Source organism: Pelophylax lessonae (genome assembly GCF_965119305.1).
Source record: "Pelophylax lessonae genome assembly, chromosome: 10".
Taxonomy (NCBI): domain Eukaryota; kingdom Metazoa; phylum Chordata; class Amphibia; order Anura; family Ranidae; genus Pelophylax; species Pelophylax lessonae.
In genome coordinates, this window is record NC_138777.1 from 148,345,975 (window position 1) to 148,361,014 (window position 15,040).

Below are 15,040 nucleotides of genomic sequence, written 5' to 3' on the forward strand. Positions count from 1 at the left end.
TCTGCTCCTTGCACTAGGCTGGAGTCGTACCAACTGAAGCTGGATGAGTTGGGTTGATGTCATGCACACCATGCCAATAGCTGGAGCTAAGGGACGGACAGCTGAAACCGTAGTGAAAACACCAGTGTGTATCGGGGTGTTGCTATGACCAAGCGTTTTGTGCACATTTGCTTTATCAAGTCATGTGACCATAGTCAACATGTTAGAGGACATATGTTATTGTGGTTTACTACACATGTTATTTCCCGTGGGATTATGTCAAATATATGGTTCTGTAACAGTGGACACTTCAAGAGCCAGTTTTGTTTTTACCACTAGTCCTAAGTGCTTGATCTGGGATTATTTTGTGGTTTGTGTAATACAGCATGTTTGTATCTTTGTTCTTCTGTTTTTATGTTTACTAAAGATGTTACCAGCTTTCAGGCTTTACATTTAATTTAAATCGCCTAAAACAACTCCAATACAGATTAAAGTGCCCAAAGTACTTACACGCATACAATACAAATTTTAAAAATTAAAGTGCTCCACACAAATAACCTATGCAAGTTTCAATTTCCAAAATTAAATTTTAACTACAAATTAAAATTTTGTACTGTGCTCATAAAAAGTACATAAGTGTCCAAAAGGTCCACCTTTAAAGTATCATCATAAATTTCGACTGCTTGTGGGCAAAAAATGTGCTAACTTTTCAACTGTGCACACGAGTTCCTCCAACTCCCTCCCAGAGTGCTCACTCAGTGAAACCATTATCCTCTTATAGTTAAAGCGGAACTTTACCCATAACTTGATAATAAAAAATGTTCTTTAGCACGGAACGTACATTTCACGTTATTAATTATGCTACCAAATTTAGTGCGTGCTGTAAATTTGCCTTCCTTATTGCTCTGGTTTGTTCTTCCTGGACAGCAGTAAATCATAAAGCGGAACTAAACCCATCAATTCATGGTTTCAATGTAGTTCTATTTCTGGAATGCATAGATTGCTTAATGTCACATTTTGCTTGTGTCCTCAGCTAATTTGTTAAACCATCAAATGGCTGATGTCCCAACTGATCACATGTGCAGCACCATGGCAGTTGCAAATCAAACACAAACCGCTTCCTTGGCTATAAAGCATAGGTAATTAATTCCGCTTTAAGGCTGTCAGCAAATCGGCCTCTACAAATTTGGCATTGGCTAAAAATAGAGAGCAACTGAGCATGTGCATAGCAGGGTCGAGACAGTGTATTACTGGGTTTTAAACTGTATAGGCACTTATTTTTAATGTTTTACATGGCTATACCTGCAAAAGGGGCCAGTCTAAAGTGATCAAGCAGAACTTAATTTTCTGACCTAAAGTTCCACTTTTTAGTTCTGTGCTCTATAGCAGAATGTATTTTTCTAAAATCCTCCACAGGAAACATTGATATATGGTTCGCAGTAGTTCTTCAGTGCACTCTGATTTGCTCAGGAGGTATAGGAAAAACAGCGCAGAGTTCCTATCGCCGTATATCTTGGCCATCAGCATCTGAAGCAATTTCTTTAGTATTTTTCCGAAATACACTTTTAAAAGACAATTAAAGGAACACTTTTTAATCAGAGTATAGCATAAAGTCAGGTAAACTCCTGGGCTATTGATTTGGTCAGTTAAAACTGAGTTCCACCCATTTTCTCTCCCCTCTTCGGTGACACCTGTTTTTGACAGGTACTCTTCCCCACGTCTGGGAGAAAGTGCCACGGCGCCGACCCTCTGAAGTTTCCGTCCAGTTTCTCCTTACCCTGCCACTGAGCCAATCCTAATGGGCAGTGCGCTTTGCGCAGTAGGGAGCCAGCTGTAAAGCCGAAAATCTTTATTGCCAGTTTCCCTTACAGTGAATGGCGGCAGTACCCGGCAGCCGATCCGAAAATCGGCTGGGGTGCTGACATTGTGGGCTCCTTGGACAGGTAAGTGTGTATATATTAAGTCAGCAGCTACAGTATTTGTAGCTGCTGACTTTTAATTTTTTTTTTTTTTTTTTTCACAGCTGAAACTCCTTTTTTAAGTAGCAGAGGGGGTTGTTAATCAGTTTCAGCTGCTTTGGTGTTAATTAAATTAACAGTTACACTAGATGGGCAACAATGAAACGACTCCCAAAACAATAATGGTTTTACACGTGGAGGCCAATGACATATATAATAATTTTTTTTTTCCCCTACTTTTTTCTGACTTTTTTTCACTAGTTTTGCATTTGGCTAGGGTCGGTGTCACTCTGGTTGCATGAGGCGATACCTGGACACTATAGAGGTTGCACAGGCAGTCCAACTCCTCCAGGATGGCACACTAATACGTGTCATTGCCAGAAGGTTTGCGGTGTCTCCCAGCATAGTCTCAAGAGCATGGTGGAGATTCTAGGAGAGCTGAACAGGGCTGTAGAAGGTCCTTGACCCATAAGCAGGACCTGTATCTGCTCCTTTGTGCAAGGAGGAACAGGATGAGCACTGCCAGAGCCCTACATAATGACCTCAAGCAGGCTGCTAGTGTGAATGTCTTTGACCAAACAATAAGAAACAGACTTTCAAGGTGATCTGAGGGCCTGACATCCTATAGTGGGCCCTGTGCTCACTGCCCGGCACCGTGGAGCTCGATTGACTTTTGCCACTGGTGCCATGTGCTTTTCACAGATGAGAGCAGGTTCACCCTGAGCACATGTGCCAGACGTGAAAGGGTCTGAAGAAGCGTTTGAGAACGTTAAGCTGCCTGTAAAATCGTTCAGCATGACTGATTTGGTGGTGGGTCAGTGATGGTTTGGGGAGGCATAATTATGGAGGGACGCACAGACCTCTACAGGATAGACAATGGCACCCTGACTGCCATTAAATATCAGGATGAAATCCTTGGACCCATTGTCAGACCCCTCACTGGTGCAGTGGGTCCTGGGTTTCTCATGGTGCACGACAATGCCCGGCTTCATGTGGCGAGAGTATGCAGCCAGTGCCTGGAGGATGAAGAAATTGATACTATTGAATGGCCACCACGCTCGCCTGACCTAAATCCAAAAAAAACACATCTGGTACATTATGTTTCGGTCCATCCAACGCCGCCAAGTTGCACCTCAGTCTGTTTAGGAGCTCCGTGATGCTCTAGTCCAGATCTGGGAGGAAATATCCCAGGACACCATTCGTCCTCTCATTAGGAGCATACATACAAGCGTGTGGGGGCCATACAAACTACTGGGTGCCATTTTGAGTTGCTGCAATTAAGTTTCAGCAAAATGGACTAGCCTGCTGCATAATATTTTTCACTTTCATTTTCTGGGTGTCTTTGAGTTCAGCCCTCTGTGGGTTGACAATTTTAATTTTGATCAAACGATGTGGCATCTTTTCGTTCCTAACACATTACCCAGTCTGTATCAGTATAGATATCAAGCATTCGATTTTTCCCCATTGCAATCTGATGTGTTTTCAAAGTGTTCCTTTTAATTTTTTTGAGCTGTGTATTATGTGGCGCTGCTTTACTGCATCCAACAAACATTCCATGAGAAGCTGTCTTCTAAAGTCAATATTCTGTGGCCCATGCCATGTGACCGAGATCAGGAAAGGCTCTGGTTGCTAGGCTGGACAGGTGGAGCTAAAGGCTCTGAGTTTATTCTGTTTTTATAGTTTTATTTAAATATTCATGGAAGAGCTTTCTTAACTTTTTGTTAAAACTGAAGTGTGGTGTATGTATATGTCTTCCATTATTGACCCTAATCTGTTTCAACAGGGAAGACTTGCTATAAGTTGTTGTACCTGAATTAAATTGTTTTTTTTTTATTTTTTAATAGGGATCAAAACGTATTCTGCGTTCCAACGAGATCTCTCTACCAAGTAGCGGGGTTTCAGAGACTGAGCTACAGCTAACGTTCTCATTGCAGGTGACTTCCCTTTTTATATAACTTTTTTTTTTTTGCCATTCATATCTTACAATAATTAAAGTATATTTTTTACATGTGAATACCAGAATTTATCCTTCGTTCTTTGATGGACACAGCTCCTGATTCTTCTTAACCTTTGGGTTATACCGCCCCCTACAGGAGTAGGACACTAGGCAGTAAAAAGCTTTACTACGCCTATGGGCAGTCCCAGGGGGTATACTCCCACTCTAAGCTATAGGCACTCTGTTTTTTTTTTTTTTGTCTAGTCTAGAGTAAGAACCTAGTTCCTTGCTGGGATCTCTGGTCCTGGCAATTTTTTTTTTTTTTTTAAATGGAATTTTTTCCCTACCTTTTTGTTATTTCGTTCCTGTGAGAACTTTCGTTGTCCCAGAAGTTGGCCTTTTTTTTTTTTTTTTTTGTGGCTTTCACCTCTTCACGCAAGGTGTCGGAACTGGTGGCGTTATCCTGTTGTTCACCTTATGGTGGTGCTTCGCATCTGTCCGTCATTCCTTTCTAAGGTGGTCTCTGACTTTGACTGAAGACATTGTGTTGCCTTCCCCGTGTCCCAGGCTTAAGCAGCCGAATGAAATTGCTTTGCATGCCTTGGATGTGGACAGGGCAATTGGAGTGTACCTGGCAGCTACCGAGTGTTTTAGGAAGTAAGATATTGTATCAATATTGTGCTCATGGACGGACCTCACAAAGGGTTGTCCGCTTCCTCTGCGACCATTTCCACATGGATCAAACAGACCTTCAGGCCTATTCCATCAAGGGTCAGGTTCCTGCTCTCCCTGTCAAGGCGCACTCCTATTAGGGCACCTAGTGCCTCATGCATCAGTGGCGCAGGTTTGCAAGGTGGCCACCTGGTCACCGGTGCACACTTTTACAAAGCGTATTTATATAATTTTTATATATCTGATTAGCTATGGTTAGCCTTGGGATTTTTTTTTTTCGGATGTTTTTCCCAGCTTTCATGTTTTAACACTGCTTTGGGGTGTCCCAATGGTTAAGAAGAATCCAGGATCTGTGTCCATCAATGAACGAAAGAGAAAATGGGATTTTTGACTTGCTGTAAAATCAATTTCTCTGTCAATGTTCATAGACGGACACAGCACCCACCCCTCTGTGGAGCTGGCTTTCTTCTGACACTGCTTGTAACAAAACTGAATGCCTATAGCTGAGAGTGGGTGTATACCCCCTGGGACTGCCCATAGGCGTAGTCAAACTATTTCCTGCCTAGTGTCCTACTCCTGTAGGGTGCAGTATAACCCATTGATTAAAAAGAATTAGGAGCTGTGTCTGTCAATGGACATCAAAGAACTGGATTTTACGGCAAGTCAAAAAATCACTTTTTCTCTTACGTCCTCCGACAGTCGCTGCCCATTCAAACAGTCTTCACTTATGGGGTATTGACTTCATCTCCACAGGAGTTTCTAGGCATAAGACTTGTAAAAGAACAATAAATCTACATAGTCACACCCATGGGGGCTGTCCTACCAGTCCAATACCCCCCTGCAATAGCCATCCCAATTCAGTTTGTCTTCTGCCTAGCTTCAGGAGTGGATAGGCTTCCCTGTGCTGAGGCTACAGTCTCAGCCTCTTCTCTTTTTCTTTTATGATTTATTTTCAAGAAATGTCATTTTTTCTTTACTTTGCTAGCGGTTTATTTTATCAGCACTAGTTAGTGGATCTTCGGATGAAGATGGAGTTTGCGGAGCTGGGAATCGGACTGACCGTCCTGTTTTTCCAGGACAGAGGGTCAGATGGAATCCCAGCCCGCCATCGAGCGTTTCGCAGGCTATGTGTTCGCCCTGGCCTCATAAACGACCCATCCCTGTCCATCAGGGATGCAGCCGGGTGAGGTGGCTACCTCACTGGACACAGCATAGGTTCATCCGTGCACTACTAGTGCCCTGCGTTTTGGCTGGCGGCACTCCCCTGCCCTCTGAGGGTGGGCGGTTTCCCGCTTGATGTGAGGCACCCCACGCCATCGGGTACAGGTAAGTACATTCTATGTGGGGCCTCTGTCTGGGGTCGGCAGTCCGGTGTGTCTGTGGTGTCCCCTGTGTCTGTGCGTTTTGGGCTCCCTGGTCCCGGTCCCTGCGGGGGCTTTTATTCTCTCACAGCAGCGCTGTGTGGGGTTTTGGGGGTCCCTCTCCTAATGTCCCTTTAGGGTGCTTGGGGATGCAGACACATGTGGCGACCGCTGCGGGGCTAAGACACATGGTGGCCAGGTTGAACAAGTCTACCCTGTTACCCACTGAGGACTCCCCGGTGTTTAGGGATCCTACTGATAGGAGACTGGAGTCTCTTGCCCCTCATTCCTACATGGTGGCGGGTTCCATGCTCAAGCCTATTTTTGCCTCTGTAATGGTGGCTCAGGCTGTGGCGGATTGGACCAAGGTGTTTAAATGCACACTCGTGGCCAACTCTGCTCCTCCCACTATGGTGGAAATGGTGGAGCAGATTCATCGTGGGGTCATGTATTTGTGCGATGCGGCTCTAAATGAAGCCCCTTTGGCGATACTCCTGTCCAGTGTCGCTGTGGTTAACCGTCGTTTAATCTGGTTAAAATGCTGGTCGGCTGACCAAAAATCCAGGAAGACGGTGGCTGACATCCCTATGCGGGGTCTCGCCTTTTTGGAGAATCCTTGGACGAATTGGTTAAAGGAGTCACAGGGGGGAAAAAGCACTCTGCTGCCCCAGAATCCTAAGGGCAAGTTTTTCTGCGGTAAGCGGGGCCCGTCCTTTAAACCTACTCAAGGGTCCTTTCGTGCCTTCAAGGCGCAGAACAAGGGAAAAACCTTCAAGGGCCAAGGTGGCCAGAAGAAGCCCTGCTTTGGCAAACAAAAATCCGGCCAGGCCGGTGCGGCGGCTTAGTCCGCCTCTGCCTGAAGGGGCGCCCTCACCCGTTAAAGGGGTGGGGGGTCGTTTGCGTGGTTTCCTACAACCTTGGCTGCTCCGAATCACGGACAGGTGGGTTCAGGAAATCGTTCGGTCAGGGTACAAGATCGAATTTCTTTCACGGCCGGCGAACATATTCTTTCCCTCAAATCTTCATTTGACTCCAGGCCGGTTACAGGACCTACATCAGGCGGTGCAGGATCTTCTCGCTCAGGGGGTGATTGTCCCGGTGCCTCATTGGGACAGTTTTCGGGGTTTCTATTCTAATCTGTTCACTGTGCCCAGAAAGGAGGGCAAAGTGCATCCGATTCTGGACTTAAAAGCGCTGAATCGCTTCAGTGGTGGCCTCCCTGAATCCAGGAGAGTTCCTGGCCTCCATAGACCTGAAGGATGCGTATCTGCACATCCCCATTTTCGAGGGTCATCAGAGGTACCTCCGATTCGCTATCGCGGAGGATCATTACCAGTTTGTGGTGTTACCTTTCGGTCTCCCTTCGGCTCCAAGGGTCTTTACCAAAGTATTGGCGCCTGTTCTGGGCCTGTTGCGGGCACAGGGCATTGCGGTCTTGGGGTATCTGGACGATCTCCTGTTAAGATCGAGTGCCAGTCAGAGCCTGCTGCGCGATCTGTCCACTAACGTCCAGACGCTTCAGGAGTTCGGTTGGACGATCAACGTTCAGAAGTCGACCTCGTCGCCTTCGGTTCGTCTCCAGTATCTGGGGATGGTTCTGGACTCTGCTCAAGCAAAGGTGTTCTTGCCGGAGGACAAGCTCCGGACCCTACAGACCGAGGTCAGGTCCCTCAGGGACAACGACTCCTTGTCACTCCGGACCTGTATGCGGTCCCTGGGGTTGATGGTGTCGGTCTTCGAGGCAATACCATTTGCACAGTTTCACACACTATCTCTTCAAGCGGAGATCCTCGCCAGGTGGGACAGACTACCTCAGTCCTTGGACCTGAGGGTGTTTCTGAGTCACCAGACCAGAATGGATCTATTGTGGTGGCTTCAGTCCCTGGCTGTGTCGGACGGGAAGTCCTTCAGGCCAATTCTGTGGACGGTGATCACCACGGATGCCAGCAACCTGTCTGCCCAGGGCACTTGGTCGGTGGTGGAATCCTCCCTTCCGATAAACATTTTGGAATTGAGAGCGATCAGGCTGTGCCTGCTCCATTGGTCGGATCGTCTTCAGGGCTGTCCTGTATGGGTGCAGACGGACAATGCCACTGCGGTGGCTTACATCAACCACCAAGGGGGCACCAGGAGTGCACGGGCGGCCCAGGAAGTGACCAGTATTCTGTCTTGGGCCGAGACTCATGTCCCGGCGATATCGGCAGTTCACATTCCGGGTGTGGAGAACTGGCAGGCCGACTATCTGAGCCGCCAGACCCTGGACCAGGGGGAATGGTCCCTACACCCGAGGTGTTTCTAATGCTGTGTGCGAAGTGGGAATCCCTGGATGTAGATCTGTTCGCGTCTCGGCTAAACCACAAGGTGGAAAGGTTCGTGGCAAGAACAAGCGATCCTCTGGCAGATGCTTTGGATGCGCTGGTGGTGCCTTGGCATCAGTATCGACTGATATATGCCTTTGCTCCGATTCAATTGTTGTCCCGATTTCCTTCGCAGGTTGGCCTCGGAACAATCACTGGTGGTTCTGGTAGCGCCGGACTGGCCTCGCCGGTCCTGGTACGCGGACATCGTTCACCTGGCCGTAGAGCCTCAGTGGCGGCTGTCAATGCGAGAAGATCTGCTGTCTCAGGGACCGATCTTCCATCCTGCTTTACAGTCGCTGGCTTTAACGGCCTGGCTGTTGAAAGCCAGGTCCTGAGAGACAGGGGTCTCTCCTCAGAGGTCATTCCTACTTTGATCAAGGCTGGAAAAGCCTCTTCTGGTAAGATTTATTACCGTACATGGAAAGCTTATTTTGCCTGGTGTGAGTCCAGGGGGTTCTCTCCTCGTTCTTACTCGGTGTCGAGGGTGTTGGCTTTCCTCCAGACTGGTGTGGACCAGCGCCTTGCGTTGGTCACGATTAAAGGCCAGGTATCTGCCCTGGCTGTTCTTTTCCAGCGCCCTGTGGCATCTCATTCCTTAATTCGCACCTTTATTCAAGGTGTGTGGCACTTGGCCCCTCCTAGAAGGGAACCCATACCTCGATGGGACTTGAACTTGGTTCTGTTCGTGTTGCAGCGTTCCTCGTTTGAAAACATCAGGGAAATCTCGTTGCCTATGCTATCTAAAAAGGTGGCTTTCTTGGTAGTGATCACTTATGCTCGCAGAGTGTCGGAGTTGGCGGCGTTGTCTTGCCGCTCCCCTTACCTGGTGGTTCATAGGGATAAGGTGGTCTTGCGACCTAATCCGTCCTTTTTGCCAAAGGTGGTTTCGGAATTCCACTTGAATGAGGACATTGTTTTGCCTTCCCTTTGTGCAAATCCCAAGCATCCAAAAGAGGTTGCCTTACATGCCTTGGATGTTGTCCGGGCGATCAGGGTCTACCTGTCATCGACTGAATCCTTTCGGAAAACGGATTCTTTATTTGTCCTTCCTGAGGGACCTCGGAAGGGTATGGCTGCGTCTGCAGCAACCATTGCCAAATGGATCAGACAGACCATTGTACAGACCTATTCGTTGCGGGAACGGGTTCCTCCCTTTCCTGTCAAGGCGCACTCTACCAGGTCGATGAGTACGTCCTAGGCCTATCGGCATCAGGCCTCGGTGGCCCAGGTGTGCAAGGCTGCGACTTGGTCGTCGGCGCACACTTTCTCAAAATTCTACAAAATTGATGTTCTGGCATCAGCTGATGCATCCTTTGGCCGCAAAGTTCTCTGTGCGGCTGTTCCATAGGAAACCCTGGTTTTTGTACGGGTTCCTAGCTGTTGGGGTTATTTTCCCCTTGGTTATTTGTTTTCCTGGGTTGTTGCTCTTGTTGAGCCTTTGTTTTTTGTTACCCAGAAGGTTACCTTCTTGTACATGTAAGGTTCCTTTCTCTGATGTGGGTACTACGTTGCTTTTCTGGCGGTTGCGTTGCCCACCCCTCATGTCTACACTGCTTTGGGACATCCCCATAAGTGAAGACTGTGTGAATGGGCGGCGACTGTTGGAGGACATAAGAGAAAACTGAATTTTTGTAAAATCTTACCGTAAAATTCCTTTCTCTGAGTCCTCCGACAGTCGCCGCCCCCGCCCCTCTTTTTGGGGTCTTTTTTTGTACACTTTCACTGCTTGTGACCAAACTGAATTGGGATGGCTATTGCAGGGGGATATTGGACTGGTAGGACAGCCCCCATGGGTGTGACTATGTAGATTTATTGTTCTTTTACAAGTCTTATGTCTAGAAACTCCTGTGGAGATGAAGTCAATACCCCATAAGTGAAGACTGTGTGAATGGGCGGCGACTGTCGGAGGACTCGGAGAAAAAGGAATTTTACGGTAAGATTTTACAAAAATTCAGTTTTTTTTTTTTTTTGCGCAGAATGACAATGGCCACACCCTATGCTATTGTTTCTCATTGCTTTGTTGTGCATGTAATCGGTATTAGACTGGTATTCTACCAGATTGTTAAACTAATGGTGCACGTATTGCAGTACTGCTTAAGGTGTATGTAAATATTAACAATTTGTCTTTTTCCTCAAAGTGGATTACCCTACAAAGAGTGGTAGAGCAACAGCTGCCAAGCATTCAGAGGTGACCCTGCCAGCTGCTGAATACTATAGCCTGCAGCACTGATCAAGAGGAAATTTTTCAGCGGGGTAGTTTTACAGAAGCCGATCGATAGAGTACAACCATAATGCTTATACATGGACCCAAATTTGGCCTGTCTCTACTGAACCGGCTGAATTGTGATCAATTTATGGGCAGCTTAAGTCTGTGTGATAAGCTATTGAAAGCATTTTGTTATATCTGAGAAGTTCAAACAATACCAGTTAATCATGTTGGAAATTCAGGCATGCTCAACAGTGCTCACTTCCTGTATTTCAAGGAGACTCATTAACCCCCTATTGACCACCGCCCGCACCCCATCTTTATCTTTGCAATAAGAAGTAATTATCCTTTTTGTTGTGGAGGTGGGGGTAGTAGGTGGGGCTTAGTATCTTGATTAAGAGAAAACTGGGTAGTGCTGACAACAGTCCATAAAAATACTGTGCTGTCAGCCCACAAAACGACTTAAGCCAGCCAGAAAAGAAAATTGCTTAATTCCCTCATTAGCACAGTCCATGTTGATGGGGGAATCCCTCTCGCGGAGCTATTGTGTTCTCCCGGGGAGGGGATCATCTCGACTAAGAGAACACAAAGTGATCTGACAGGCTGGTTTTACCCAAGTTTGATCAATCTCGGCTGGTTCCAGCTCAACTGGCAGAGATTTGATCCATCTATGGTGGGCTTAAAAGTGCGTTTATGGCAGATCAATAGATATTTCTCTTTCGTTCATTGACTAACACATCGCTCCATAAATCATAACTAGTGGGTTATATTGCCTCCTCCAGGAGTAGGACTAGGCAAACCAAAAAACACTTGGCTATGCCCACGGGCCATCCTCAGCTGGTGTATAGCCCCCCCTCTCTGTTCTAGGTAATCCGTTTTTATCTGTCTAGTCAGGAATAAGGGCCTAGGCTACCGGCTGGGATCTCTGGTCCTAGCAGTTTTCTCCTTCCTTGCATCTTGTTTTTTTCTCTCTCAGGAGTTCTACAATCAACTACTGGGCCCCCCGCCCAGCCATCGAGCGCATGCAGGCCACAGCTACACACTAGGTCGGCCACGACATAGCCTCATGGAGTGTCCCAATGTAGGAGACCCTTAGGTGCATGCCCTGCTGTTTGCAGTTGGGGTTCCTGCTCTCGCTCTCTCTCTGCTGATGGGTACCCTGAGCCTTGAGGGGATCCTTTAATGGTGCCAAAATATTGTTTTTGTACTGCAAGGTCTTCCTTTCCTTTATGGAGCCTCAGGGTGACATCTCCCCCACTGACCCCCTCATGGAGGTGGCAGGTCCCTCGGAACCCCAGCTTCCCATGGTTGCACTGACGGTGGTCCTGCATTCCTTAGTGTCCCGGGTGGATGTGGCGTGTGGGCAAAGGCCCAGGAGGAAGCATCCCCTGAATTCTGGGCTTGATGCTGCCGTGGATGCGGCCTATCCAGGGGAATTTAATATTGCACCCCCTGATCCATTCGATAGGGAGGATGATTACTCCATGGTCGCAGCAGCGAATGAAAAGCCGCTGGTAGATGCACTTATTACTGCAGTGCTTGAGACTTTAAAGATGGAGGATGCGGCTGATGTAGCCACGGAGGTGGCTGTGTCGTTTGGTACACATAAGTCACATCGTACTCCAAAGGTGTTTCCTTATGTGCCTTATTTTTGACAGGTTTTCCTGTATAGAATGGGAACAACCAAAATTACCTTTTGTGGTCCCCAAACGTTTTGCTGTACGTTTTTGAGGGGTCTTTTTTTTTAAAAAGTGGGCTAGTCCACCAGTGGTGCACCCTCCTGTTTTCCAGGTTGAATAAAGCAACCTTGATCCCAGTAGAGGAATCCCTGTTCTTTAATGACCCGGCTGACAAGAAGGCGGAGGCTGTGGCACACAGCATGTTTACTATGGCTGGTTCGGCATTGCGGCCAGTCTTTCTCGGCCCTGGTGTCTCAGATCCTAACTGAATGGGCCAAGCTTTTGCGCAAGGGCCTAGGGGGTGAGCAGGTCCCGCTGCTTTTGTTGATTTAGCAGACCAGTTGGTCCATGGGCTGCAGTTTTTTTTTTTTTTTTTGGTGATGCTTCTTTGGATACAGCTCCTCTGCTGTCCAAGCTTTCTGTTTCAGCCGTGGTAATTAGGCGGGTGCTGTGGCTTAGGAATTGGTCCGCAGACCAAGCCTCTAAGAAAGCTCTCATCGATCTGCCCTTTCAAGGCAATAGGTTGTTTGGGGCTACCCTGGATGTTAGGAAAGAGCTCACCTGCTGGTGGCACTGTAGCTCCCAGATCCATAGGCTGCAGTTCCAGTGTCCACCAGCGGGTGTCTCCCAGCAGTCAGAAGCTGACCTCTAATGCAATCAGTCATCACCTGATACTAGCTGCAGGAAGTGTATTTACACCCTGTGCATGCTCCTTCTCACTGCCTTGGTGTTGTCTCCATGTGCTCCTGACCTGCGTTCCTGTGTCCCTGCATCCTGATCCTGGACTCCGATCCTGATCCTGCAGCCTGATCCTGGACTCTGATCCTGATCCTGCAGCCTGATTCCTTCCTTCCTGCTTATTCCGTCTCCTGTAACCCTCTCTCTGTTCTGTCTGGTTCCCAGCTCCCTCTGCTTGATCTCCCGTGTATGACCCCGGCTCTGTTACAATTACTATTCATTTATCCTGTTTTCTGTATATATTTGGTTTGAGCAGTTGTTCGCTGTGTGTCACTATTGTTTGGTTATCTGGTTGGATTTACACTGTTGTAGTTTTCTGGAGGTGCGTTTACATTTGTGTTATTCACTTATTTTTAAATTATATTCTTTACACTTTAATCATGCCTGATATTCTCTGTGTCAGTCCACACATTTCTGGTCACACCTGTTGCTGACACTGGATGACATCATTAGGGGTATCAAGGGAGGGAAGAGTACCTTCCTGCCACAGTCAAGAAGGGAAGAAGCCTTGTCGCGGACGGGGGCTCTTCTTCTCAGCCCATAGAAAATAATTTTGTGCTTCTGGGAAAGAGAACAAGGGAAATAGATCTTTCTCTTACGTCCTCCGACAGTCGCCGCCTCCCTTTAAGTCATCACTGTTGGGTATTGACTTCCGCTCCGCAGGAGTAGCTAGGCATAAAGACTTAGTCAAAAGAACAAAGGCATTTGCATATACACACCCATGGGGGCTGTCCCATTTGGTCAATACCCCCCTGCAGTGACCACTCCCAACTCAGTTTCTTTCTGCCTAACGTCAGGAGTAGTTAGGCTTCCCTGTGCTGGGGCTACAGTCTCAGCCTATCTAATCTTTTTTATTTGATTTTCTTTTGAAAATGTCAGTTTTCTCTTACTTTACTAGCTGTTTATTTTGTCAGCTTTAGTTTTAGTCGATTCTTTTGAAGAAGATGGATTCCTGCGGTGCTGGGATTTGGACTGACCGCCCTGGTTTTTCAGGGCAGAGGATCAGATGGACCTCCAGCCCGCCATTGAGCGTTCAGCCGTGGTTCGTCCTGGCACTATGAACGACCCATCCCTGTTCGCAGCAGGGATGCAGCCGTGAGGTGGCTACCTCACAGGACACATCTGCGATGCTGCAGTGTCATGTCCCTAGCAAACGGCACTCCCTGTCATATGAGGACAGCGGCTTTCCGTTCATAGAGGCACCCCACGCCATCTGGTACAGGTAAGTACTTCTGTGTGGGGCCTCTGTCTGGGGTGGCAGTCCTGTGTTGCTGTGTGTCCACCATGTCTGTACCTGTGTGACTCCCTGATGCGGTCCCTGCGGGGATCGCTTTTGCATGCGCTGCGGTGCTGTATGTTTTTGGGGGTCCCCTTCCCTGTGTCACTTCATTGCTTTTTGGGGGTGCAGACTGTGTGGCGGCCGCAGCGGGGAAAATCCGTGAGGTCCGCCATTTTAGGTATGGGCAGGCATGTTTGGCTTCTCTATGGGCAATCTACATGCTGTTTTTTGGCGCCATCCGCCGCCATTTTGCGGTAGCCGAACGATCGTTCTGACCGCATGTCCGGCGGCCATTTTGGCGGAGCCTTCCATGCAATCCTATGGGGCAGTCATTTTCCCTGAGTCATGCAGCCTATAAGTTCAGCCTCCTCTAGCAGCACTTCCTTTTCCTCTGCAGCAGAACATCGGTGGCAACACTCTGCGGGGCTCTGCAGGTTATTGCTCTCCATATCTTTCTGTATTGTCATTTCTGGCTCAGTTTGTTCTTCTCCTGTTTGGGGGTCTTTGTCACTGTAGCTGAGGCGGTGGGCTGTGCACTCCGCAGCGATCTTAAAGGGACAGTACTAACTTTATTGCACTGTTGTTTTTTGTCGCCTTGAGCAATGGATTCTCAGGACAGCAAATTCCCTCCAGCTCTGGTGGGGGTCCCCAGTTCTCCTGTGGCCCCTCTGAGACCTGATTTGGCCGCTGTAGTGGCCTCCTTGGTGTCAAATATGGAAATGCTGATGGCTGAACGTGCTGCTAAAAAGAGGCCCAGATTGTCTCTCTCCTCTGATTCAGATGGTGATATGGCTGCTGCAGCTGCGAGCGTGCCCTTTTCAGGGTCTCGCTCATCCTTGGACCTGCAGGGGTCTGAGGGGGAGGCAGAGGTG

General features: G+C 48.0%; 1 protein-coding gene across 1 annotated transcript in view; it reads left to right on the forward strand.

Moving 5' to 3' along the window:
* Positions 1 to 15,040, forward strand: part of PACS1 (phosphofurin acidic cluster sorting protein 1) — a 550,726-nt gene that overhangs the window by 56,742 nt on the left and 478,944 nt on the right. The window contains exon 3 of the mRNA XM_082271176.1: positions 3,782 to 3,871. Coding sequence (XP_082127302.1) covers positions 3,782 to 3,871 — 90 coding nt within the window. The remainder of the gene's footprint in view (positions 1 to 3,781; positions 3,872 to 15,040) is intronic.